Source organism: Acinonyx jubatus, chromosome B4, assembly GCF_027475565.1.
Source record: "Acinonyx jubatus isolate Ajub_Pintada_27869175 chromosome B4, VMU_Ajub_asm_v1.0, whole genome shotgun sequence".
Taxonomy (NCBI): Eukaryota; Metazoa; Chordata; class Mammalia; order Carnivora; family Felidae; genus Acinonyx; species Acinonyx jubatus.
Genome location: NC_069387.1, coordinates 35696819 through 35723274, shown reverse-complemented (window position 1 = coordinate 35723274; position 26456 = coordinate 35696819). Strand labels below are relative to the sequence as shown.

The following is a 26456-nucleotide window of genomic DNA, read 5'->3' as shown; positions in this document are numbered from 1 at the left end:
AAAAAAATTACTAGTTTATATTTTCAAAGGTACATAGCATATAAAGATGTAATTTTGTGCATCAAAAACTGAAAAGCTTGGAGACACAGCTGAAAAGGAGCAGAGTTTTCTTAAGTTATTGCAGTTAAGTATAAATTCAAATTACAATGTTACAACTTCAGGATGTTAAAATGTAATCCCCATGGTAGCCATGAAGAAAACAGCTATAGAATATACACAAAAGATAATGATGAAGGAATTTAAACATTTCACTACAGAACAAAAATAAGCCAACACAAAATAAGACTGTAATACGAGAATTGAAGAATAAAAAAGCTATAAAGCATATGAAAAACAAATAGCACAATGACAAAAGTAAGTGCCTCCTTATCAGTAATTACCTTAAATGTAAATGGATTAAGCTCTCCAAAAAACAGATTGGCAGAATGTATGAAAAACATGTGATCCAGCTATGGATCCAGAAGTTCTGCCTTTGGGTATATACCCGAAAGAATTGAAGGTAGGATCTCAAAGAGATATTTGTAAACCCATGCTCATAACAGTATTATTCATAATAGCTAAAATGTGGAAGCAACCCTAGTGTCTGTCAGGGGATGAATGGATCAGTAAAATGTGGTATATAATGTTGACTTTTCAACAGCATAGGTGTTAACTACATGGGTCCCCTTATACATGAATTTTTCCAGTAAATATGGTACTATGAATATATTTTTATGATTTTCTTAACATTTTTTAGCTTCCTTTATTGTAAGACTACAGTATATGATACATGCAACATATAAAATATGTGTTAATCTTCTCTTTGTGTTATCAATATGTCTTTAGATCACCAGTAGGTTACTAGTAAAATTTTTGGGGAGTCAAAAGTTGTATGCAGATTTCAACTGTGTGGTAGGTTAATGCCTACAATCTCCATGTTGTTCAAGGGTCAACTGTATGTACAATGAAATATTATTTGGCCTTAACATGGAAGGAAATTCTGTAATATGCTGCAACGTGGATGAAACTTGAGGACAATATGCTAAATAAAAATAACCAGTTACAAAAAATCAAATACTGTATGATTGCACTTATATGAGGTCCTTAGTGTAATCAAAATAAATAAAGACAAAAAGTATAATGGTGATTGCCAGGCACTAGGGAGAGGGGATATTGGGCACTTATTATAGAGTTTCAGATTTACAAGATAAAGGGAGTTATGAAATTAGATGGTAGCATTGGTTGTACAACAGTGTGACTGTATTTAATAACACTGAACTGTAAGTGCAAAAATGGTTTTACACTTTTTTATGTATCTTTTACCATAATAAAAAAAGAAAAAGGTCTTAAGGTAAATTTTTTTAAAAATATAGGGCAGTTGAGATGAAGAGATAGCATATACCATACGTTATAACATGATAGCAAACACCACGTAATCTCAGTGGTTTAACACTATAAAAGTTAATTTCTCAGTTATGTAGAATCTACTGCATTTCTTGCTGACTCTGAGGTGTTGCTCTCCATGCAGCAATTCAGTGATCTCAACCTACTTAAGTTTTTATATCTTAACTCTGTCACTATGAAGTCTCCTTAGTCATTGCAGCAAAGGAAGAGACAGCTGGAAGATTGAGTGCTGTTTCTTCTATGCTTAAACCCTGAGGTACTTCTACCCACACACCATCCGCCAGTCAAATGTCTGTTTTGGATGAGTAAGTGGAGGTAGTTCCACTAGTTGAGACAATTATTCCAGAAGAAAGACCATATATGGAGGAGAATATGGCACATTGCTTTTTAGTAGAGTTGAATGTATTGTATCTATGGGATATACCCAGGTAGAGATATCAAGAAGCCTATTAGACTGATAAGTATGATGTTTTGGATCAAGATGAGAGCTAGATATTTTGGAGTCATCAAAACAGAAATGCCTATAGTTAACACCATAAAAATGGATTACCTTATTCAAGAGAAAATACAGGCACATTTTACTTTTTACTGTTTTCTGAGATTTATATTAAAATGTTAATTAACACATCCCATTCTTTTCATCCTTACATAATATAACTCAATGAGCATATGCCCACTATACAACTTATTGATAACTAATTTCAGAATTTACTTTATTGGATATGAACTGCTACAGTTTTTTAATGAGATTTCAGGGCTTTTAAGACCTTTTTTCCATGTTGTATGTCTTAAAAATGCCTCAAACATTTATGGCATAATATATCACAGGCAGTTGTGATATTATGTACCCCATAGTCATTTCACTGTTTTGACATTATAAATTTAATATGTCCCAAGGAGGATGGGGGTATAAATGCTACACTTAGTATTTCAAAGAGGTAAAATAAATGTAGGCCAAAGAAATTCCTTAAAGAAAATAATTCAGTCCAAATCCTATCAGTTGCAGGTTATTTTCTTTGTTTCTCTTAAAGCATCTTAAGTTTTCAATATTTCTGCATTTGATTCCATAGCAAAACTATGAAATATCCTTTTGTTTATACTCTTGGGCCGGTTAACCTATTCATTTTAAGTGCCATTTAATTCTTTGATATATTTAGATAGTTGAACTTCAAAATACCAGTAGAAGGTTTGTTTTTTTTTTTGGTAAATTATTTCCTTCTAATCATAATAAAAATTCTATATTATGAATAGTAAATGGCTTATTAAAAAACATTTTAACAGAGATAAGTCAGCATGTTTGGTGATGATCCTATCTCTTGATATAATTAGAACTGATCTTTAGCCAGTAAATTTCTGCATATTTCTAAAACAGTGTAATCCCCAATAACATAAATTAATAGGTTTTAAAAAATCAATTATATAGTAAACACCAAATGTCCATTAACATTGATTAATAAGTCAACAACTTTAAAAATTAGTAAAGTAATTTTTAAGTTATAAAAGTAAATATTAATGTATTGATAAATTACTGAGTTGATAAAATTAGTATTTATTGTCATAAATCTAAATGGGAAGGAGCTACATGTGGGACAAAGAAGGAATTTTCTTTTTTATTTTTTTTTTTTAATGTTTATTTATTTTTGAGACAGAGAGAGACAGAGCATGAACGGGGGAGGGGCAGAGAGAGAGAGGGAGACACAGAATCGGAAACAGGCTCCAGGCTCTGAGCCATCAGCCCAGAGCCCGACGCGGGGCTCCAACTCACAGACCGCGAGATCGTGACCTGGCTGAAGTCGGACGCTTAACCGACTGCGCCACCCAGGCGCCCCAGTAGCGCTTATATTTTAGATAATCCAGTGTTTTTAGAATTGTAATTTTCATCACTACCCTTCCCCCAGCCCCAGTCATATATTTATGTGTCTTAGTAAATGTTACTTCTAGTAGCAGACAAGTTTTGCCGTCTAGTATCATTAATTCATTCAGTGTCTAATTTCTTCTCAATGGTCCTTAATCGGTATCCATTCCTTCTTAGTATCTGTATACCTGCGGCTTCTTATTCCTAGAAATCAAAGTTGCTTTTTTTTTTTTTTAGATTTTATTTTTAAGTAATCTCTACACCCAGAGTAGGGCTCAAGCTTACAACCCCAAGATCAAGAGTCACATGCTCTACCGACTGAGCCAGCCAGTTGCCCCTAGAAATCAAAGTTTTTAAGATATTTGAGTTTATCAAATTGTAAGTGAATTATTTGAATCATAAATATATAAGATCATTTTAAAGTACTTCTCTGTAATTTAAGAAGTAAGTTGGGAGAATGGAGAGGGCACCAAGAATCATCATATACCAGTTTTAACAATTTACCCGCATATAAAAGTTTGTACAATCACATAGGTACAGAGAAAGCCTTTCATACTGAATTCTCACAGAATAGGAAGAAAAGGTGGTATTGCAAGCTTTGGCCTTAATGTCAGTTGCTCTCAGTATGAATGGTTTCCAGTAAGAATCTGAATACTTTCATATCCCCTGGGTTTATTTAAATATACTTCCGTGTACATACACTTGAGTGTACAATTTGTAAATAACTTATATTTTGAGTCAGTTTCATTCCTTACTTTCCCGCACGTGAACCATGATTTTGTAAAAAGAAAACATAAAATTTCCTCAAAACCTGTTACTTTAAGGATTTCTGATTCACATGATCTAAAGTGGTTTTTTTAAATATAATTTCTAATATAATATACACATACAGTGTATACAGTGTGTTCTTGGCTTCAGGAGTAAATTCCCATGATTCATCACTTACATACAACACCTAATGCACATCCCAACAAGTGCGCTCCTCAATGCCCCCCACCACCGCCATCAACCCTCAGTTTGTTCTCTGTATTTAAGAGTCTTATGGTTTGCCTCCCTCTTTGTTTGAAACTGTTTTTCCCCTTTCCCTTCCCCCATGGTCTTCTCTTAAGTTTCTCAAATTACACATATGAGTTTATCAATTTTTTTTATTCTTTCAAAAAACCAGCTCTTAGATTCATTGATCTGTTCTGCTGGTTTTTTTGGATTCTATACTGTTTATTTCTGCTCTAATATTTATTATTTCTCTTCTTCTGCTGGCTTTGGGGTTTCTCTGCTGTTCTGCTGCTTCTGGTTCCTTTAGATGTTAAAGTGCTTTTTTTTTTTAAGTGTCTTTCCGATTACATGTGAAGAAATTTAGTGTCACTTCTCTTTTTTCCTGGCCTTCTATGTCTAGAAAATTTTAACTTATACTCAGCCACCCAGATAGCCTTAGCCATAGATAAAACTCTGTGGTAAATGTTCCCAAATCCTGGCCTTTGTTGATTCCTAGAATAAAAAACAACTGCCTACATGCTCTTTTTTTCTTTAGGTATTATGGTGATTCTCACTGGATCTAGCTAATATTCCCCTTAAACATTCTGATTGCTTTCCAGAATGTAGAGTGACCATATCTTTGAGAATAAATATAGCTGGCAGAAATGATCATGATGATATTAAAACTGGAATAGGGCTACTTTAGGCTTCTTAAAGGATGAGGAAATATGTGCTAGAAAGTAAGGTAGTGATCGGGAATAAAATTTCAGTCATACTTTGTTTTTGAACAGCCGCATTTTAGACATTAGTTTGGGTCAGTGTAGGCTTGTGTGTGTGTGTGTGTGTGTGTGTGTGTGTGTGTGTGTGTGTACATGGCTGTGCAGTTACATAGCCATGGAATGTCGTGAAATCTTTGCAGTATACACAAAGAGCTAGTAACTGTGGTAGCCCCTTGAAGAGGAACTGTCAGGAGTAGGAGGTAGACATAATTTTATGGTTGTAAATTCTTGTATCACATAAATGTACAAAAATATTCAAAAGAATAATAATTAAGTTATTTAAAATAACAAGGCAGTGATGGGGAGAATTGGTCAGTTTGGGTTTCTGTAGCTGAGATTCTTTATGGTTTCATTTTTCTTGGTGTATAATAGAAAGTGCTTGCCGGATAATAAGCTTCAAGATTTCATCAGTAAACTAAAAATAGTAATCAGGACCAAAATTAAACTACCAAACCAATTTATTTAAGAGTCAAAACAGAATCAGTGGAAAATACACTTCACTGTTATAGAACTTAAATGCCAGTTGAGAAAATAAAATAGGATGTAAAGGTAATCTGACTATGACAGCTGTTGGGCTAAATTCAGCACATGTTTCTTCTAATCTTATTGCCATCCCCTTCCTATTACATTGCCTCACATTGTTCTTTCAAAAGCTGTTCAACCAGTGGAAAAGAAATTTTCCCAACTACAAAGATAATGTTCAGTCATTTGTGTATAAAAAGACAAATATATAGCACAACTCAAGAATACTTAATGACTGGGGCGCCTGGCCAGCTCAGTCACTAGAGCATACAACTCTTGATCTTGAGGTTTTAAGTTTGAGTCCCACGTTGGGTGTAGAGATTACTAAAAAAATAATAAAATTTAAAAAAATAATAATTAATGACTAATCTATATTTTTTCATGAAACGAAGTTTAAAACAAAGCTCGAAGGTAATCTGTTGAGATTTTGTTAAATGTATAACCAGCACTGAATTTGACACACCTAACTGAAATTGTTAGGAGTTATGCTTTTTTCATTTTGTGTATCAGATATCAATATAACTAAAGTTTAATTACAGTTCACTATGATAAAATTATTGCCAAAGCTCAACAAATATATGCAGAAGTAATTTTAATATTTTCTTAATAATTATAATTGGAAATAACCCAAATTAGTAAGGGTAAAATTTATTCACAGTATGTTTTCTAAAATATATCAAAATATTTCCAACTATTATTATTTCTAAAACTTATTTAGGTAGGTTAATAATATTATCACAAACTGAAAAGCAAAGATTAGTGAACTAGATAACTGATTAGAATTCAAACCTTTTCTTTTACTATCTGGGTTCAGATAACTAACATACACCATTTCTTACCTTAACTAAGTATTTTTCTGTGAAATACAGTTTCTCTAATACCTTGTTTGAGCACTGGCATCTTAATCTTAAAAGAAAAGATTACGGAATAAATAATGAACTCCTTTTCCTCTGAGTGAGTATGTATGCCTATATTCATGGATATGCATTTACAACTACAGAACTTTATTTTAGTAAGTTTCTTCCTTTCTTTTTCTCTCCCTTCAGACAATCTTATTCTGTATGTCATTAGGACCAGAGGAATTTAACTATCTGCACATGCACATGGCATGGTTTAAGAGGGAAAATATCTGGGTATACAATATCTTTCATGTCAGTAAAACATAAAAGACTTCTTCCTTTTGCTTGTTGGTCTTATCTTTAGAAGAGCATAGAACAAGAGCTCCTTAGGAGCACAGAATCATTTATACAATCTGTATAATTTCTAATGTTCTGTGAGCTGTCAGTATTTTAGAGCTCAACCTCATGACTATGCAGGAAGCAAACTTAAAAATCAAATTTCTGAATACTAGACATAGAAACACTAGACTTTGATTATCTTTATGTCTTACAGAAATGGAGAGCTAAGTTCTTATGACTATGTCATAAGACTATGTCTTCATTCACTTACATGTATTTAATAAGTAATCTTTGGTGATCAATTCCTTTGGGAGGATTTCATATTCATTCCTAAGAAATATATGAAATACATTCTGCCTTCAAAGTAGATTTGTATGTTCTTTATTAGCACTTCTTTTAAGTTGGTTTTAAACTTAAACTGGGTATCACATATTAAAGATTGTGTTGTATTCTAAGAAAATAACTAGCCAAGTTTATTTTCAGTGCACATTACTACTAAAGTCAACATGAAAAAGTTTCTTAACCACATTCTTAACCAAAAGTGAGCAAGTGTTTTGCTCACTTTCCGGGTACACCTCTTTGCCCTTTCCTCTCTCCTGTCTCCCAAGAGCTACTTTGTAGAAAACTTTCCATTTGTCATGAAATACCACATGACATAAGAAAAATTACCCTACATATTTCAAGGTCGCCCTAAGTCATCTCAGAAGAGAGAAATTTGGTTAAGTATTTTCTTTGCTGACATTATATACTGGAGAGAGCAAACGACTTACTAATGTGCATGTATTGTTAGGTAAAAATGTGGAGAACCTAAATGCCCAACTATATGAGACTCAGTGTCCATTCAACTGAATACTATGCAGCCACTTAAAATTAGATTTTAGAATAATATTTTTTTTTTTTTGCTTTCAGTTCTTTTGTTTTTATCATAAGTGACTCTTTAATCCCCATCACCTATTTCACCCATCGCCTATTTCACCGCATCTCCCCTCTGGTAACCATCAATTTGTTCTCTATAGTTACGAGTCTATTTCTTGGTTTGTTTCTCTCTCTCTCTCTTTTCTCCCTCTTCACTGCAGGAATAAATTTAATGTAATGAATGTGTCAGCCTACTGACTTTTAAAAATTTTATAACTCACATTTTTTGCTTGTAATTTTTAAACCCTGTAGAAGGACCACATTGTTCCATGAATATTTTTAAACTATAAAACATATGTAATAAAAAAATAGCTTAGAGAACAATAAGATACATAAAATAAATAGGACTGTGACAGTACAGAAAATAGTAATATCCATCCATATACTCACCACACAGATTAAGAAAGAAACATATGTGAAACTGCTAGAGATAACTGTGTCACCCATTCCTGATCACATACATCAGTCCTTTACCCTTTCCCACCTTCCACACCACTAATATCTCCTTTTCTGTACACTTGTACTGTATATGTACATACTCCAGAGCAGCTGATACCATTATTTCATATGCTTTTAAGCTTTATGTGAAGGGTATCATGACTTGTAAAACATGTTCTGTCTTTCCATTTGATGTTATTCTTTGGTGCTCTTAATTACTATTTTATGATTTCATTCACAGATCATTTTTGTTTAGAAAAATACGTACTTTCCTAATTTCTTCATATTTTACTAGCTATTGCTATGTTTTCTTTTTTCATATTACATATTTACTTGGTTAATACTTACATTTAACTGTCATCTGTCTCATAATTTGTAGATCTCGTGGATATTTTAGGCAGTGAGATAATGCAAATATTGAAAGTTTTATCTTTTCCTTTTCAATTTCTATATCTTTGATTTCATTTGATTTCCTTATTGCCCTGGCTAGGACTTTCATTATAATGTTGAATAGGATGGGGCACCTGGGTGGCTCAGTCGGTTAAGCATCCAACTTCAGCTCAGGTCATGATCCCATCGCTTGTGAGTTTGACCCTCTCATTGGGTTCTGTGCTGACAGCTCAGAGCCTGGAGCCTGTGTCTCCAGCTCTGTCTGCCCCTTCCCTGCTTGCTTGCTCTCTCTCTCTCTCTCTCTCTTTTTTCTCTCTAAATAAGCAAACATTAAAAAAAAACTTTTTTATTAAAAAAATAATGTTGGGGGCGCCTGGGTGGTGCAGTCGGTTAAGCGTCCAACTTCAGCCAGGTCACGATCTCACGGTCCATGAGTTCGAGCCCCGCGTCAGGCTCTGGGCTGATGGCTCAGAGCCTGGAGCCTGTTTCCGATTCTGTGTCTCCCTCTCTCTCTGCCCCTTCCCCGTTCATGCTCTGTCTCTCTCTGTCCCAAAAATAAATAAACGTTGAAAAAAAAAATTAAAAAAAAAATTAAAAAATGTTGAATTGGAGCAGTGGTAAAAGATAGTTCTTTTTTGTCCTTCAATTTAATGCTTTCACTTCAAAACTTTTACCATTATGCAAGATGTTTGCATTACCTACATAGTGAAATGAGAGAGTTCATTTACTGTTGATTTATTAATATTTAATATTTCTTCTTGCATCATTTTTGGTAAGTTATTTTTTAAGAAAAGTATCCTCTTTACCTAAGTATGCAAATGTATTGGCATACATACAGTATTTGATGGTTTTTAAAATTTCTGTCTATAGTTATACCCTCCAATTTGGTTCCTTCTATTATGGGTCTATGTCTTTTATTCTTGACATGTTTTGCTGAACATTTATCTATTATTAATTTCAAAGAACCTGAGTTTTATGTTGTTATTTCTATTTTTAAAAGTTCATTGGGGGTACCTGGGTGGCTCAGTTGGATAAGCATCCAACTTTGGCTCAGGTCATGATCTCATGTTCATGGGTTTGAGACCCGTGTCAGGCTCTGTGCTGACAGCTCAGCTGGAGACTGCTTTGTATTCTGTGTGTGTGTGTCTCTCTCTCTGCCCCTCCCCTGCTCATACTCTGTTTCTCAAAAAATAAAACGTTAAAAAAATTAAAAAAATTTTTTTAAGTTCAGATAAACAACTAACATTACACCACAAGGACTACACAAAGAAGAAACTTAGCTGAAATTTAGTAGAGGAAGGAAATAACAAAGAAAAAATCAGAAATAGATAAAATAGAGACCAGAATAAACAATAACATAACATTGAAAGTAATGACCAGTTTAAAAAAAAAAATAAAATTGGCAATGCTTTAACTTCATTAGTTAAGTGAAAAAAAGAGAAGTCTCAAAAACCACAATGAGAAATGGAAGAGAAAATAATACAACAGATAACCACAGAAATACATAGTGTGATAACAGATTACTATAAACAATAATAATAACAAATCAGATAACTTAGGAAAAAAACATAATTCCTAAAAACACACGTTACCGAGAATGAATCATGAATCTTGACTCCAAAAAAATAAGAAATCTTCTTAGACCAATAACATGAAAGAATGAAAATTGAATTAGGAAATCAAAAATCTCCCAGCACAGAAAAGTGCAAGACTATGTAGCTTCATTGGTGGATTCTACCAAACCTTTAAAAATTTTTTAAAAACTGGGGCTACTGTGTGGCTCAGTCGGTTAAGTGTCTGACTCTTGATTTCAGCTCATGTCATGATCTCACAGATTGCAAATTCAAGCCCTGATGGGTCTCATCACTGACAGTACAGAGCCTGTTTGAGATTCTCTCTCTCCCTTTCTCTCTCTCTCTCTCTCTCTCTCTGCCCCCCCCCAAATAAATAAATAAACTTAAAAGAATTTTTTTAAACATTAAAAAAAATAATGACAGTGGTGCCTGGGTTGACTCAGTTGGTTAGGCATCCGACTCGTGGTTTCAGCTCAGGTCATAATCTCACGGTTCATGAGTTTGAGCCCTGAGTTTGGCTCTGTGCTGACAGTGCAGAGCCTGCTTGGGATTCTCTCTCTCTCCCTCTCTCTCTGCCTCCTCCTCCCCTCTCAAAAAAAAAAAAAAAAAAAAAAAGAATAAACTTAAAAATAAGTAAAAAAAAATAATGACAATCTGGGTGGCTCAGTCAAGCATTCAACTCTTGATTTCAGCTCAGGTCTCTCTCTCTCACTCTGTATCACAAAAAAATAATAAAGATAATCTTTATCAAAATCTTACAAAAAATGGAATAGAGGAAACACATTCAAAATCACTCTATGAGGCCAGCATCACCATGATACCAAAGCAGGATAAAAACAATACAGAACAAAAAAATCTAGTTTGCCCAATATAAGAATTGCTACACCAGCTTTCTTTTGACATCCATTTGCATGGTACATGTTTCTCTACCCCATCACTTTCAATCTGCAGGTGTCTTTAGGTCTAAAATGAGTCTTCTTATAGGCAGCAAATAGATGGGTCTTGTTTTTTAACCATTCAGACCCCCTATGTCTTTTGATTGGAGTGTTTAGTCCATTTGCATGCAAGGTAATTATAAGTAGATATGTATTTATTGCCATTTTATTACTTGTTTTGTCATTATTTCTGGAGATTTTCTCAGATCCTTCCTTGTCTTTGTCACTTTTGGGCTGTCCTTTACACTCAACGAATCCCCTTTAATATTTCTTGCAGGGCTGGTTTAGTGGTCACTAACTCCTTTAGTTTTTGTTTGTCTGAGAAACTCTTTATCTCTCCTCTTCTAAATGATAGCTTTGCTGGATAGAGTGTTCCTGACTACAGATTTTTCCCATCCAGCACTTTGAATATATCATGCCAGTCTCTTCTGGCTTGCCATGTTTCTGTGGAGAAATGTCCAGCTAGGCTTTGAGTTTTCCTTTGTAAGTTAGGGACTTCTTTTGCTGCTTTTAAGACTTTTTTCTTTACCACTATATTTTACAAATTTAATTACAATATGTCTTGGTATTGGCCTGCTTTGTTGATTTCGATGGGAGTTCTCTGTTCCTTCTGGATCTGGATGTCTGTTTCCTTCCCCCAGATGAGGGAAGTTTCCTATCATTTCTTGAAATAAATTTTCTGCCCCCTTTTCTGTCTCTTCTTTTGGGACTCTTATAAGATGGATGTTACCATGTTTGAAGGAGTCACTGAGTTCCCTAAGTCTGTTCTTGTGTTTTATAATTCTTCTTTCTTTCTTTTGTTCAGCTTCTTTATTTTCCATTATTTTTTCTAGGTCACTAATTCATTCTTCTGCTTCTTCCAGCCTGCTGTTCACTGCATCACGCCTGTTTCCAATCTCATTTATGGCATTCTTCATCTATGATTGATTCTTTCTTAACTCTTTTATACTGGTGATAAGGGTCTCACTGATGTCGTCTATTCTTTTCTCAAGCCCAGTGGGTATCCTTAATGATTGTTACTTTAAATTCTCCATCAGGCCTGTTACTTACATATGTTTTGCTTAGATCTCTGGCCATGACCTTATCTTGCTCTTTCATTTGGGATGAATTTCTCCATCATGGCATTTTGTCTAAGTCTCTGCCTTCTTCTCTGTGTTAGAAAATCCAGTTATGTCTCCTGCTCCTCAAACTATTGTCCTTAGGAAGAAGGTGTCATATAGTGCCCCGGCCTAGCACTTTAAGAAATGTCTCTGGTATGTGCTGCATGCACTCTGCTCTTGTGTTTTGGCTGATCTGTCCTTCAGGCCAGTCATCTGCGGAGGTTCCTCCTTGCCTGCTGTGAGCAGTGTTTGGTCCCTGGCCTGATTGTGGCAAGTTTTAGCCAGGTATACTCTGGTCTGGTTGTGAAATAAAACCTGACACCAGCTCCACCAGAGCTGAGGCCCTACTGAGAACTCTCTGGTTGGGAGATGTGATTTGTTTTGAAAAACTGAATGCTTATTGATGGTGTAAAGAAAAGCTATTGAATTTTATATATGTAGCTTCTGTCTAATCATCTCACTGAACTTTATTATAAGTTGTAAGTTTTTTGGTTGATTCTCTTAGATTTTGTAGGTATGTCATTTCACTTACAGAACTATTCCCCCCCCAATGTTTATGGTCTGTATATAATATAACATGCCCCCAAATTGAATAGTTGTTTAAAAAATGAGTAGTTTTTATAGTAACATGGAAATATGGGTCATACATATCATGAAGTGAAAAAAGAGTTACAGAGTCCTATCCTAGATATAATCCAGTCTTTATTGTATTTTATTTTTTTAAACCTTTTTTTTTTTTTTTTAAGTAGGCCTTACTCCCATGTGGGGCAATGAATTCATGAATCTGAAATCAAGAGTCGTATGCTATACTGACTAAGCCAGCCAGGCACACCATTCCAGTCTTTATTTTTAAAAATAAAGCAAGCACTGGGGCACCTGGGTGGCTCAGTCAGTTAAGCATCCGACTTCAGCTCAGGTCATGATCTCATGGTCCGTGTGTTCAAGCCCCGCATCGGGCCCTGTGCTGACAGCTCAGAGCCTGGAGCCTGATTTGGATTCTGTGTCTCCCTCTCTCTCTGCCCCTCCCCCACTCATGCTGTCTGTCTGTCTCTCTCTTGTAAATAAATAAACATTAAAAAGATTTTTTTAAATAAAAAATAAAGCAAGCACTGCATAGAGGGCTTAATTTGGGAAGATTACTCTTTCCTTCTAAAATCTCTATACTAATTTTGATGCCTGTCATAGTTTGCTTGGGCTGCCATAACAAAATACCATAAACTCACAATGCTGGAGACTGAGAAGTCCAAGATCAAGGTGCCAGCTGATTCAGTTCCTGGTGAGAGTTCTCTTCCTGGCTTGCAGAAGCCAACTTCATAATGTTTCCTCCTATAGTGGGGGTGGGGGGGTGGTGAATGAAAGTGAGAATGAGAATGATCTCTTCCTCTTCTTAAAAGACCACAGTCCTATCAGATTAGGACTCCACCCTGATAGCCTTATTTAACCTTAATTACCTCCTAAAGACTCTAGCCAGATATACTTACATTGAGGGTTAGGACTCCCAACATGAATGGAGACAGAGGAGGGGTGCACAATTCAGTTCAGTGCAGTGCCTAAATTTTCCCTGATATCTTCAGAAATCTGATGTTCATTTTATTTCAGACAGAATTAGTTTTATCGTTTCTTATGACATTCTTTTTTTTTTTCTAATTTTTTTTAGTGCTTATTTATTTTTGAGAAAGAGAGAGAGCACAAGTAGGGGAGGAACAGAGAGAGGGGGCGACACAGAATCCGAAGCAGACTCAAGGCTCTGAGCTGTCAGCACAGAGCCTGACCTGATGCTGACCTGATAGCAGGGCTCGAACTAACGAACCGCTAGATCATGACCTGAGCCAAAGTCAGATGGTTAACCAACTAAGCAACCCAGGCCCCCCTGTTTCTTATGACATTCTTAAGGTACTTGTTACTTTTCAGTGTATCATAGAAATTTTTATTTCATTTTAACTTCATGAACCATTTCTTCTTAGACACAAAATAGAATGAAGCTAATGGCAGACAACTATGAGGATGACCGCTTCATGTCCTCCCGTTCCAATCAAACCAATCACAAGCCCTCCCCAGACCAGGTAAGACTGCTCTTGAATGTTTTATAGAAACAAATGCGCTTTTATTTCCTTATATTTTATACCAGCATGTTACAAATTCCAGAATATAAGTTAGAAAAATAAAATTAAATCATCAGTTTCTGATATCTCCTTCACTCATGTTTTTAAACACAGATTCAGTTTTTGTATAGGAAGGTGGTGGTGGGTGATTCTGAATATTTTAAGAGGAGATACTTGAAAGTTTGAGGACTATAAAAAATCGTTGAATTGGGTTGAGAAAAAAGATTAATCTCACAGATATATACTAATTTGTAAATGTCCTACTTTTCTTATTAAAACAATGCCTTATAAAAAAAACTCTTTTGAGTTCAATAAGGCACAACTCTGTTTATAGATAACTATTGTTTAATTGCAAATTTTAAAATCTCTGATTATCACCCATTATAAAGAGTGAAAATTTCTTCTCTCTCATTTCCTTGGTTGATCCCTCCAGTATTTGTCATTCTTAAGGAAAATTATTGCCTTCAGCTTCTCATCAATGCAAAAGGGGCATTGATGAGTCTAAAGGGAGCCATATTCAACTCCAGTCTTTTGGAAGAACTGAACTCTCCCAAGATCTTGAAAATGATGGATGGGAGAGAGTGGTGAACAGATTACCTCATATCCCATTGCCAAAAATCAGATTTCAACATCTCCATCACACTCAATCTTAAAATGTATAGCTGAAGGAAAAAAATAATAATAATAGTTAAGTAATTACATCCATATGACTAAAAAGTCAAGGGAAACTCCCCCACTAAACATCTCCACTGAATGATAGCCATGGCATTGTCTTAGAAGAAGAAATATTGCAGATGAAAGCAGCAATAATATCCAAATTGCGATTTTTTTGTAAGATACAGAAGGCAGAGTCATAGTTTGATGACATTTACTAAACCAGTTTAGGCAAGCCTTATGTTTTAGAGGGAAAACAATACCAATCTTAATGTAGGCAGAATGGAGAACTGTCTGTCTGAGGTCAGCAGTCTTTCTTTGCCAAGAAATACTTTTGCTATCTCTGCCTGTTCTTGATACCCAGAATTAAATTTATGCCAGTGCATATAAGATGAGTATTAGATTCTTTCCTTGAAATAGGTTTTGATAATGTATAAATACAAGAATTGGATGCCTGGGAGTAGTGGGAGGCAAACAGAAATGGGGAAAGTTTGAAGAAAAGGCAAAAATAAAGAAAAGCCTTCAACCTGATAATGTTGCCCAGATCTTGCTCTGAAATGGAGACAGTATCCTGGAAAGGTAGGAAGAGTAGAAGTGTAACAACAAACTAATTACTAATTTGAGTAGGTTAGGGAATTTAGGGAATTAGAATCTATTATAAGAAGAGTCAAGAATTTAGAGACCATTTTCTTCTACTACATTATGCTTATGTCTTTGTTTTAAATACTAACCAACTCTTTTTCATTCCCATGCTGCTCTGGGACATGTTCCCTTTGTCAACTCTCTCCCCTAGGATGAGGAGGAGGGTATATGGGCATAGCCAATCAGATGCTCTTAGTTCAGCCATTTTGTTCAGAACGGTGAGAAACACCTTTCCTTAACTATAGAAATGTTTTCTGTTTGTTTGCTTTCATTTTTTTTTTTTTACACAATCATTCTCACATCTTGTCTCTTTGTAATTCATGAAATTGTTTGGTGTGCTTTCTGTGTTCTCATTTTCACATGACTCCTGTGTGTATTGCTATGCTTCTGACATAGTGCGGTTGGGTTTTGTGGCTTTTTTTTCTTGTGTGTTAATAGTCACCTTTATAATTTCTTTATGTACATTTTTGGGAGAACTTCCAGGGCATATAAATAAATTTCTCCTTTTGTGATTTTATTAATAAACTACCTTATCTAGTGTGATTCAGCAGTGTCCTGGTAAGGTTCATAGTGACTTACATCAAACTGGAAGTAGAAAATTGTTCAAATATTCTGCCAGTAGGTTTGGGATGTACTTTTTATGATAATTAATTATAAGTGTATGTCTTTAAAAAAAATTGTGCTGTGAACTAAAACTTTTTGTTTCTTTCTGTAGAAGGATGCTCTGAATTCCCAGGGTCAGTGGTTCTTACAGAGTGCCTACATCCCCTAGGGCTTTGACATTACTCTCAAACTGTCCTTTAAGAAGTAAAGAAGTAAAGGAAGACCTTTTAAAAAATCGGTCTAAAGAATTCTTTCCCTCTCTTTTATGGATTGCTGCTGTGTTAAACAGTTGCCAGGACACTGTCTAGATTCTCCTTTCCAGGCCAGTTGGCTGGAAAACACAGTCCAGCTGTGGCAGTATCTCCCTTTGATCTGATGCCCTGGAGGTTTGACTAAGGAAATCCTTTTCTTAGAAAAAAAAATAATTACAATTAATAAGTTCACACATATTGGTGGCCTTGCACTCCCTGGATTCACTGCCCTTGCTTATTGGTGATCTCACTCTTTTGGAGTCAGTTCTCCCTGAAAATTCTGTGTCTTAGTGTTATACTTCTTAAAATGATGAGAACATGTGTAGACCTCTCACTAGCAAACACAGCCAAGAAGGATGATGAGGTAAGTTGTGGAAAGGGGCATATACTGTGAAGATGGGAAGCTTTCCAAATGACTTTATCCTGAGGGTGTAAAAGGCGAAATGTATACCAGCCAAAAACCTCTTTCAGTTAGAGTGTTGCATGCCAGACAAAGCTAAAGCTGAGAAAATTAGTGTGCTAATTCTCTTTATCTACACTACCCCCTGTAAGGGTAGCTATTTGTCATCGTGAAGGATGTGGGGGCCATACAGTAGTTGAATACAGTTTACCAGTCCCCTCCTTCTAAATGAACCTGCCATGTCTATTTTGGCAGAACATAGGAGCCTCTTGGCATGCCTTAGCAGGAAGCACGTACCTGATGTATATGAATAGGATTGTATTGATTGTATACCGTTTTTCTAGCCAATCAGAAGAAACAAGTTAGTGGTACAGGAAGAAGGCCCATGTGTAACTTCACCAGGAGACTGAAAAATGAACAAACCTTCACGTACACTTGTTCCTAAAGTCTCCACTGTATTTTCTCTACTTCCCTAGTAGAATAACTCCTACAGAGAGTTGAAATGCTATTAATTTTTTTTCCAAATAAAAGTTTCCTTTTTCCGAATAAGTTTATTCCAAAAGTTTATTTTTTCCAAATAAAAGTACAGCTTACTTGCACTAAAATATTAACTACCATTGGTTTAACACAGTGGAGTTGTAATTAGCTGGTCTTAAGTGGAGTTCCTATGATACAATACTTCCATTTTTCTAAAATGTGCTATAAATGTCATATTATCATAAGGGTTTCATAAGAAATGCGTGAGTGACTGCAGATGTAATGACTTGACCTCCAGTTTTCCTCACTTGTTTTCTTGCAGAGAAGTTTTTCCTAACAAAACTTTAAACTTTTGAAATTGATGATTTACCTTATAAAACTTAAGAATATAAATAATACTTTACATCTCAAACCTTTTGTAAAACACAGTACATATCAACAGCAAAACCTAGGTCTTACTAGATATAATCAATACTCAGGAAGAGAATCATAGAAGTACGGAGCTGAGAGGGGTCTCGGTAATTTCATAAGAAGTGGCAGAACATGATGGTTAAGACTCTAGGCTTTGGAGCAGAATGTCTCTGGTGAAATCTTAACACCACCATGTATTTAACTTGTGACTTCGGACAAGATACTTAATCTCCCCGCAATTCAATTTCTTCATCTTTCAAATGGGTGTTGTTGTGAGAAGCAGATGAGTTGTGAGAGGCATAAACTTTGTGGAGTCAGACAGCACTGCTTTGCATCTAGACTCCTCCACCTTCTTCGTGGCCTGGGGAAATTAACTCAGTTTTTTGTAAAAATGGGTTTATTAATGGACTAGTTTGTAGGGTTGTTGGACAGATTAATAAGTTGATGTATGTAAAATGAATTGAACAGTGTCTTCCACCATGTACTCTGCTTATATTATTATATTTGTTGTTGCTGCTGTCATCATTAACTTGAATCCACCTCCAGGAAGTAGTCAGCATTCAGTAAGTGTCAGTTACTATTTTTATTAATATCTATTCCAGTGCCCTCATTTTATATTGTAAGGGTGCTTAAAAAAAAAAAAAAAGATTTAGATACGACATTAAAGCCCCCAGGCATTTCTGTGGTATGGAAAGAGGAACTAGTAGCTGGCAGTGAAAGAGATAATCTAAGACATATTGATGATTATATCTCCCTTTCTGTCACCAAAAGTTTAATCTCTTGTATGCTGAGGAATTTTTTTCCCTCGAGAAAACACCTTGAATTTTTCTATAAAAGAGATTTATTCATTGAAACTTTCTTTGAAAGAGTTTGCTGTCAAGAAACCCTCCTCAGACACACAGAATAAAGCAAGTGTTACCTCCAGTTAGAAAGCATGAAAGTCCCAGGGCACCTGCGTGGCTCAGTAGGTTAAGTGTCCAATTTCAGCTCAAGTCATGATCTCGTGGTTCGTGAGTTTGAGCCCTGTGTCAGGCTCAGTGCTGACAGCTCAGAGCCTGGAGCCTGTTTTGGATTCTGTGTCTCCCTCTCTCTCTACCCCTACCCCACTCATGCTCTGTCTCTCTCTCCTTCAGAAGTAAGTAAACATTTTTTTAAAAAATGTATTTAAAAAGAAAGCCTGAGAGTCCCTTCTCTCTCCCCTCAGCCTATAGGAAATCCATGTGAAATGTGTTCCCACTATTTTCCATCCCTTTAATTTGTGTTTTCTTCTTTCTTCTTTTTCCCTTACAGTAGAAAGTAGTCCCCATGGGCGCAGGGACTTCAATATGTTTACTTTTCTATTTCTATCATCTTGGGGCACCTGGGTGGCTCAGTCGGTTGGTTAAGTGTCTGACTTAGCTCAGGTCATGATCTCACGGTTTGTGAGTTTGAGCCCCGCATCTGGCTCTGTGCCGACAGCTCAGAGCCTGGAGCCCACTTCAGATTCTGTGTCTCCCCCTCTCTCTGCCCCTCCCATGCTCATGCTCTGTCTTTCTCTGTCTCTCAATAATAAATAAGTGTTAAAAAAATGTATATTTCTATCATCTAGAAAAATGCCTAGTATATAGTAGGCCCTCAGTAAGTTTATATTAAATTAATTAACTTTTGAATTCATGAAATCCAGAGAAGAAACAGTAAAGTTTACACTGAAACCAAGAGCATAGAATTAGCTGTTAGCTTTAATGTCAGCATTACCAGTACAAGAAAGGGAAGTTTTGAAAAGGAAGATAGGAAAAGTGTCTAGAAACAAAAGACCTGTACAGAGAAATGTTAAGAATTTAAAGGAAAGCCATAATTAAGCCCTAGAATCAGGCTCCCATAATTTCATTCTAAATAAAAAAGAGTTGACTATAATTGAGAAATATTTTCTGTTGAAAACTGAACATCCTTCGGGTAGAAACTTTCCTCCTAGAACCTGTGACTCATAGCCATTAGAAAGAACCTGGAGCATAGTAGGTACCATGGCCATGTGCTCTTTGTATACTTCATTCCGTGGAAGCGCTTTATGTAAACTAGCAGCAGACCCCCTCAAATAAAGGATGTACTTGTCAAGAGACTTAGCATTTGGTCTTGGAATAAGACCATTCCACTGACTAAAATCTGAAAATGAGTTGCCTGACCATTCGATCAGCACTATAGCATCTCAAAACATGTTTTGGACCAGTATGTTATGAAACTTTTCTTTCTTAGAGATATCACTGTTAAGACAAACTTTTAATACAAATGTTTAATTTTTTTTAATGTTTATTTATTTTTGAGAGAGAGAGTGACAGGAGTGAGGGAGGGGTAGAGAGAGAGGGAGACACAGAATCCAAAGCAGGCTCCAGGCTCCAGCTATCAGCACAGACCCGACGCGGGGCTAGAATCCACAAACTGGGAGATCATGACCTGAGCCAAAGTTGGATGCTTAACTGACTGAGCCACCCAGGCACCCCATTTTTTTTAATGTTTATTTTTTATTTTTGAAAGAAAGAGAGTGCAAAGGGGAAGGGGCAGAGAGAGGGAGACATAGAATCTGAAACAGGATCCAGGCTCTGAGCTGTCAGCACAGAGCCTGACATGGGGCTCGAACTCATGAACTGCGAGATCAAGACCTAAGTCAAAGTCAGACACTTACTTAACTGACTGAGCTACCAAAGGTGCCCCCAGAAGTTTTTTATTTTAATGAAGTTGAACTTTTCAATTATTTCTTTTATGGACTTTCGTGACTAAAAAGTCATCGTCATACCCAAGATCACCTAGGTTTTGTCCTATATTATCTTCTAGGAATGTTATAGCTTTGCATTTTACATTTAGGTCTATGATCCATTTTGAACTGATTTTTTGAAAAGTGTAAAGTTTGTGCTTAGACTGATCTTTTTGCATGTGGATGTCCAGTTCTAGCATCATTTTTTGAAGACTGTGTTTGTTCCATTTTATTGCCTATACTGTTTTGCCAAAGATCAGGTGACTCTAGGTATGTGGGTCTGTTTCTGGGCTCTCTGTTCTTTCCCACTGATTTATTTGCTGGTTCTTTTGTCGATATTATATTATCTTTATTACTGTAGCTTTATAGTAAGGCTTGAAGTCAGGTAGTGTCAGATCTCCAACTTTGTTTTCTCCTTCAAAATTGTGTTGACTATTCTGTATCTTTTGGCACTCCATATGAACTTCAGAATCAGTTTTCTGTTTCCACAAAATAACTTGCTGGGATTTTGATTGGTATTGCATTGAATCTAGAGATCAGGTTGGAAAGAACTGACATCTTGACAATACTGGGTCTTCCTATCCATGAACCTGGACTGTCTCTCCATGTTTAATTTTTTCATTGATTTCATTCATCAGAATTTTGTAATTTTCTTCATATAGATCTTGTACATATTTTGTTAGATTTATACTTAAGTATTTCATTTGGGGGGATGCTATGTAAATGGCGTTGTGTTTTTTATTTCAAATTCCACTTGTTCATTGTTGGTATATCAGAAATCAATTGATTTTATATTAACCTTATACCCTACAACCTTATTATTGTAATTGTTAGGGTCAGGCGTAAGGCAGGGTAAAGATAGGAGTCAGAGGCTAGAAAATTTTAGCAGTCAAAGGCTTTATTTGGGAACTAAGGTCTCAGGCGAGGTTCGGTGACTCAGGGAGAGAGAGAGGAGTCAGGGAAGTCGCACCCAGGTGTGGTGGGGTGGGGTTTTTAAGCTGCAGCGTTCCGGGTTTAGGTCTGGGTGGGCCTTTTTAGCGTCAGGTGCTGCTTTTGCTCGGTGATTGGTTGACCTCCAATTCATTCTGGCAGCTACTAGGGGCTTTTCGTTGGGTTGCACTGGCAAGATGGCTGTCCCCTCTACTGTGGTTCCAAGGACATCCTAACAGTAATTAATTGCTTATTAGTTCCAGGAGTTTTTGTTATTGTTCTTCAGTCATTTGGATTTTCTACTAGACAATAATGTCATCTCTGAATAGAGACAGTTTTATTTCTTCCTTCCCAATCTGTGTGTCTTTTATTTCCTTTTTTTTTTTTTTTTTTTTTTTTTTTTTGTCTTATTGCATTAACTAGAACTTCTAGTACAATATTGGAAAGAAGTGGTGCAGGGACCATCCTTGTATATACCTGATCTTAGTAGGAAAGCCTCAAATTTCTCACCATTATGTATGATGTTAGCTTTATATATATTTTTTGTAGACATTCTTTATCAAGTTGAGGAAGTTCCCCCCTCTATTCCCAGTTTACTGAGAGCTATTATCATGAATTGGTGTTGGATTTTGTCAGGTGTTTTGTCTACATCTATTAATACAATTATGTGATTTTCCTTCTTTTGCCTGTTGATGATCATGATGGCTTACACTAATTGATTTTCAAATGTTGAACCAGCCTTGCATACCTGGGATAAATTTTACTTGGTCTTGGTGTATAATTTTTTTTTTATGCATTGTTGGATTCAGTTGCAAATATTTTGTTGAGGTCTTTTGCATCTATGTAAATGAGAGATACTGGTCTGTAGTTTTCTGTTCTTCTGATGTCTTTGCCTGGTTTTGGTATTAGGGTAATGCTGGCCTCATAGAGTGAGTTAGGAAGTATTCCCTCTGCTTCTGTCCTCTGAAAGAGATTGTAGAGAATTGATATAATTTCTTCCATTTAAGGAAAATGGGTAAAATTTATCAGTTAACCCCTCTGATGTAACTACTTTCTTAGATGTTTACCTTAATCTTTATAATAATATATCTTACAGTTAGTAGACTACAAATGCATTTTCCTAGATAAATTTCTTTATGTAGATACAATATTCCTTGCTTGCTTTAAATATCGCTGACATGTATTAGAGAAAGACTCCAAAATTATAAGGTCTTTTTAAACCTGGCACTCACATCCTGTTATTTTATTTAGTCATCTCCATGTTTAAAGAAGAGTCCTATTCTTGGGGGGAAATTTTGTCTTCTGTAAAATAAATTTCTGCATTGAAACTCATTTTTTTCAATTAATTTTCCATATCAAAATGGGAGCTATGTTTTTAATCAGATTTTGTTCAAAGTAAAAAAAAATTTTTTTTAGACAGAAGCAGTGAAGGAAGTGGGAAGTTGTTTAATGGGTTTAGAGTTTCAGTTTTGGAAGGTGAAAAATATAGAGGTTGGTTGCACACCAGTGTGAATATACTTAACACTACTGAACTGTACACTTAAAAATGGTTAAATGGAAATTTTTATGTTATGTGTGTTTTACTACAGGTTTTTTGTTTTTTGTGGGGGGTTTTTGCCACAATTTAAACAACGTTTTTAGTGAAAAACAACTAATGGTGATCTTCTGGCAAAATGTATTCAAAATATGCACTATTATTTGAAACATTATATAAGTAAGACAGAGAGGCACCCTTCTTTCCCAGATAAATATCTTAAAGTTTTGAAATGGAAAAGGACTGCCTTTGAGCTTTTGTTTAGCTTTTTGTTCTCTACTTGGGAACAGAGCTATTGATTTTAGTAGTTGATCTCTTAGCATATTAAAGAATTTGTACTGTTTGCGGGGCTTCCGTGAGTTGAACTACTTAGGATAGGAAGCTCCTCCAAAAGGATCATTTACATAATTTATTGTTTTTAAATATGTTCACACTGGGGCTTACTTTAACAAAGGTACACAACCCATACTTACTACCAAGACTTATGTAGCCAACCTAGCAGCTACATGCTGAGTTTTTAAGTGAGTTGAAACACTAAGTAATTTTACCAACTTCAATTATATGGGATCTTTGCTTTTTTTTTTTTTTTCAACATCTTATTATGAAACTTTTCCAACATACAGGAAAGTTGAAAAAAATTGTGTCTTAAACCTAGAGTCTCTAAGATTTTGTTATGTTTACTTTATCACATCTTCCCATCTGTATGTCAACCGGTCTCATTTTTTCATGCATTTCAAAGTAAGAGACACTTGTATCCATCACCCGCTGCTTATTAATTAAAATTCAAAATTTTATGAATTTTTATGAAAATTCAAAAATTTATGGTTTCTTTTTTTATTAGTGAAATGCACCAATCTTAAGCTATCCTATTCTATGAGTTTTGTGTGACCTAAACTCCTATTAAGATATAGAAAGGGGTTAGCAAATATTTTTTTAAGAGCTACATAGTAAATATTTAGGTTTCTGTAGCAGCTACTTAAGTCTACCACTGTAGCGAGAAAGCATTAGTGGACAATAAGTAATTAAATAAGAATGGTTCTGTTCCAATAAAACTTTATTTATGGTCACTGAGATTTGAATTTCATAGAATTTTTACATATCATGAAATAGTTTTCTCCAACCATTAAAAAGTGCAAAAATTATTCTTAGCCAACAGACATGCAAAAATAACGGCTGTCTGGATTTAGATCATTTGGTCATTGTTGTTTGCCAGGCCCTGATACAGAATATTAACATCTCCCAAGAAAATTTTCTCTCACCTCTTGTCATTGCCCAGTCTGTACCTACGTACTCACACCTAGAAGCAAACACAGTTAATGTTTGTGTGTTTGCTTGACATAAATTAATTTGCCTGTTCTAGAACCACATATAAATGGAATCATACAGTCTGTCCTCTTGTGTAAGATTTATTTTACTCAGCATAATACATTTAAATTTCATTCGTTTTTTTTGAGTAAGGACCTATATGTGAGACCTGAAACCATGAAGAGAGAACAGAGAGCACAGGTCTTTGACATCGAATGTACCAACATCATTCTAGATATGTCTCCTTAGACAAGGGAAATAAAAACAAAAATAAACTATTGGGACTACATCAAAATTAAAAGCTTCTTCACAGCAAAGAAACAACCAACAAAACTAAAAGACATCCTACTGAATGGGAGATGTTTGCAAATGACATATCTGATAAGGGGTATCCAAAAGATGTAAAGAACTTACACATAACTCAACACTAAAAAAAATAAATAATCCAGTTAAAAAATGGGCAGAAGACATGAACAGACATTTCTCCAAAGAAGACATCCAGATGCCCCTCAGACACATGAAAAGATGCTCAACATCACTCATTATCAGGGAAATGCAAATCAAAACCACAATGAGATATCACTTCACACCTGTTAGAATAGGTAAAATCAAAATCTCAAGAAATAACAAGTGTTAGAAGGACGTGGGAAAAAAAGGAACCCTCATGCACTGTTGGTGGGAATACAAACTGGTGCACCCACAGTAAAAAACAATACAGAGGTTTTTCAAAAATTAAAAATAGAGCTACCTTACAATCCAGTAATCACACTCCTGGGTATTTAGCCAAAGAATACAAAACACTAATTCAAAGGGATTTATGCACCCCTGTGTTTAGTGCAACATTTACAATATAGCCAAATTATGAAAGTAGCCCAAATGTCCATCAACAGATGAATAGATAAAGAATATATGGTATATATATACAATAGAATATTATTCAGCCATAAAAAAATAATGAAATTTTATCATTTGCAGTACCATGGATGGATCTAGAGAGTATTATGCTAAGCTAAATAAGCCAGAGAAAGAAAAATACCATATGATTTCACTCGTCTGTGGAATTGAAGAAACAAATGAATAAAGGGGGAAAAAAAAGAGACAAACCAAAAAACAGACCCTTAACTATAGAGAACACACTGGTACTTACCAGCAGAGAGATGGGTGAGAGGATGGGTGATATAGGTGAAGATTAAGAGTACACTTATCATGATGAGCACTGACTAATGTATAGAGTTTTTGAATCACTGTATTGTACACCTGAAACTATTACAACACTGTATATTAACTACACTGGAATATAATAAAATAAAAAATAAAATCATTCATTTTTTTAATTGTAGATGTAGTTCATTTTTATTGCTTAGTTGTATTCCATTGTGTGGTGACTGATCACAGTTCATTTGGATCTCTTTGATGTCTGGCCTGTCTCCAGTTTGGGGCAATTATGGATAAAACTATTCTTAAACACATCTTTAGGTGGACAGATGCCTTTATTTCTTCAGGTAACTACCTACAAATGGACTTACCTTTGTTATTTGATAGGTATCTCTTGAGTTTTATAAGAAACTGCCACTTTTTCAAAGTGGTTGTATCATATTTTTTGCTCCCACCAGCAACAAATGAGACTTCTGGTTGTTCCACATCCTTCTAAACATTTGATACTTGCCTTTTTTTTTTTTTTTTTTTTTGATTTTGACCATTTTTATGGCTGTATACAGGTATTTCATTGTGGTTTTCATTTTAATTCTGTCACTGATTAGGGATGAGCACTTTGTCATGTGCTGACTGGCTATTTGCATGTTTTCCTTTCTGAAGCATCTGTTCACATTTTTATTTTTAATTGAATTTTTGTTTTATTAAGTTGTAAGCATTCTTTATATGGTTTAGATACCAGTCCTTTTTGAGATACATATCTTGCAAATACTTTCTCCTAGTCTGTGGCATGTGTGTTCAGTTTTTTAATGGTATTTTTTCATTATCAGGTCTTTAATTTACTGAAGTCTAATTTATCAGTTTCTAATGGTTATTGCTTTCTAGTTTCTAAGAAACTTTTGCCTAACACATAAGAGCTAAAATATTCTGTTTTTTTTTTCCTTTTTCCAGACACTTTATCATTTTGTGTCTACATTTAGTTCTGTAGTCCACCTCTAAGTTTGATATATTTTGGTAAGGTAAGGGGTCAAGTTTCTTTTTTTTCCCCAAATGCATATCCAGTTGTTCTTAAATACTATTCTTTCTCTATAGAATTCCTGTGCACCTTTGTAAAAAAATCAAAGATGTAAATATGTGTCTATGTTTGTGCCTCTTCTGTTTTATATCACCACGCTGCCTTAATTGCTTGCTATAGTTTCATAATATGTTAAAATCAGGTAGTGTAAGTC

At 35.2% G+C, this 26456-nt stretch overlaps 1 protein-coding gene across 13 annotated transcripts in view; it reads left to right on the top strand.

Annotated features, from left to right (window-relative positions):
* The window catches only part of ERC1 (ELKS/RAB6-interacting/CAST family member 1), a 505760-nt gene that overhangs the window by 407977 nt on the left and 71327 nt on the right, over positions 1-26456 (top strand). For 8 of the 13 annotated variants that reach the window (XM_053225651.1, XM_053225649.1, XM_053225652.1 and 5 more), the window contains one exon: positions 14006-14104. In XM_053225651.1, the coding sequence (XP_053081626.1) occupies positions 14006-14104 (99 nt within the window). Of the gene's footprint in view, positions 1-14005; positions 14105-15590; positions 15658-26456 lie in introns of all 13 variants that reach the window. The other 5 variants (XM_053225654.1, XM_053225657.1, XM_053225656.1 and 2 more) reach the window with 1 other exon arrangement.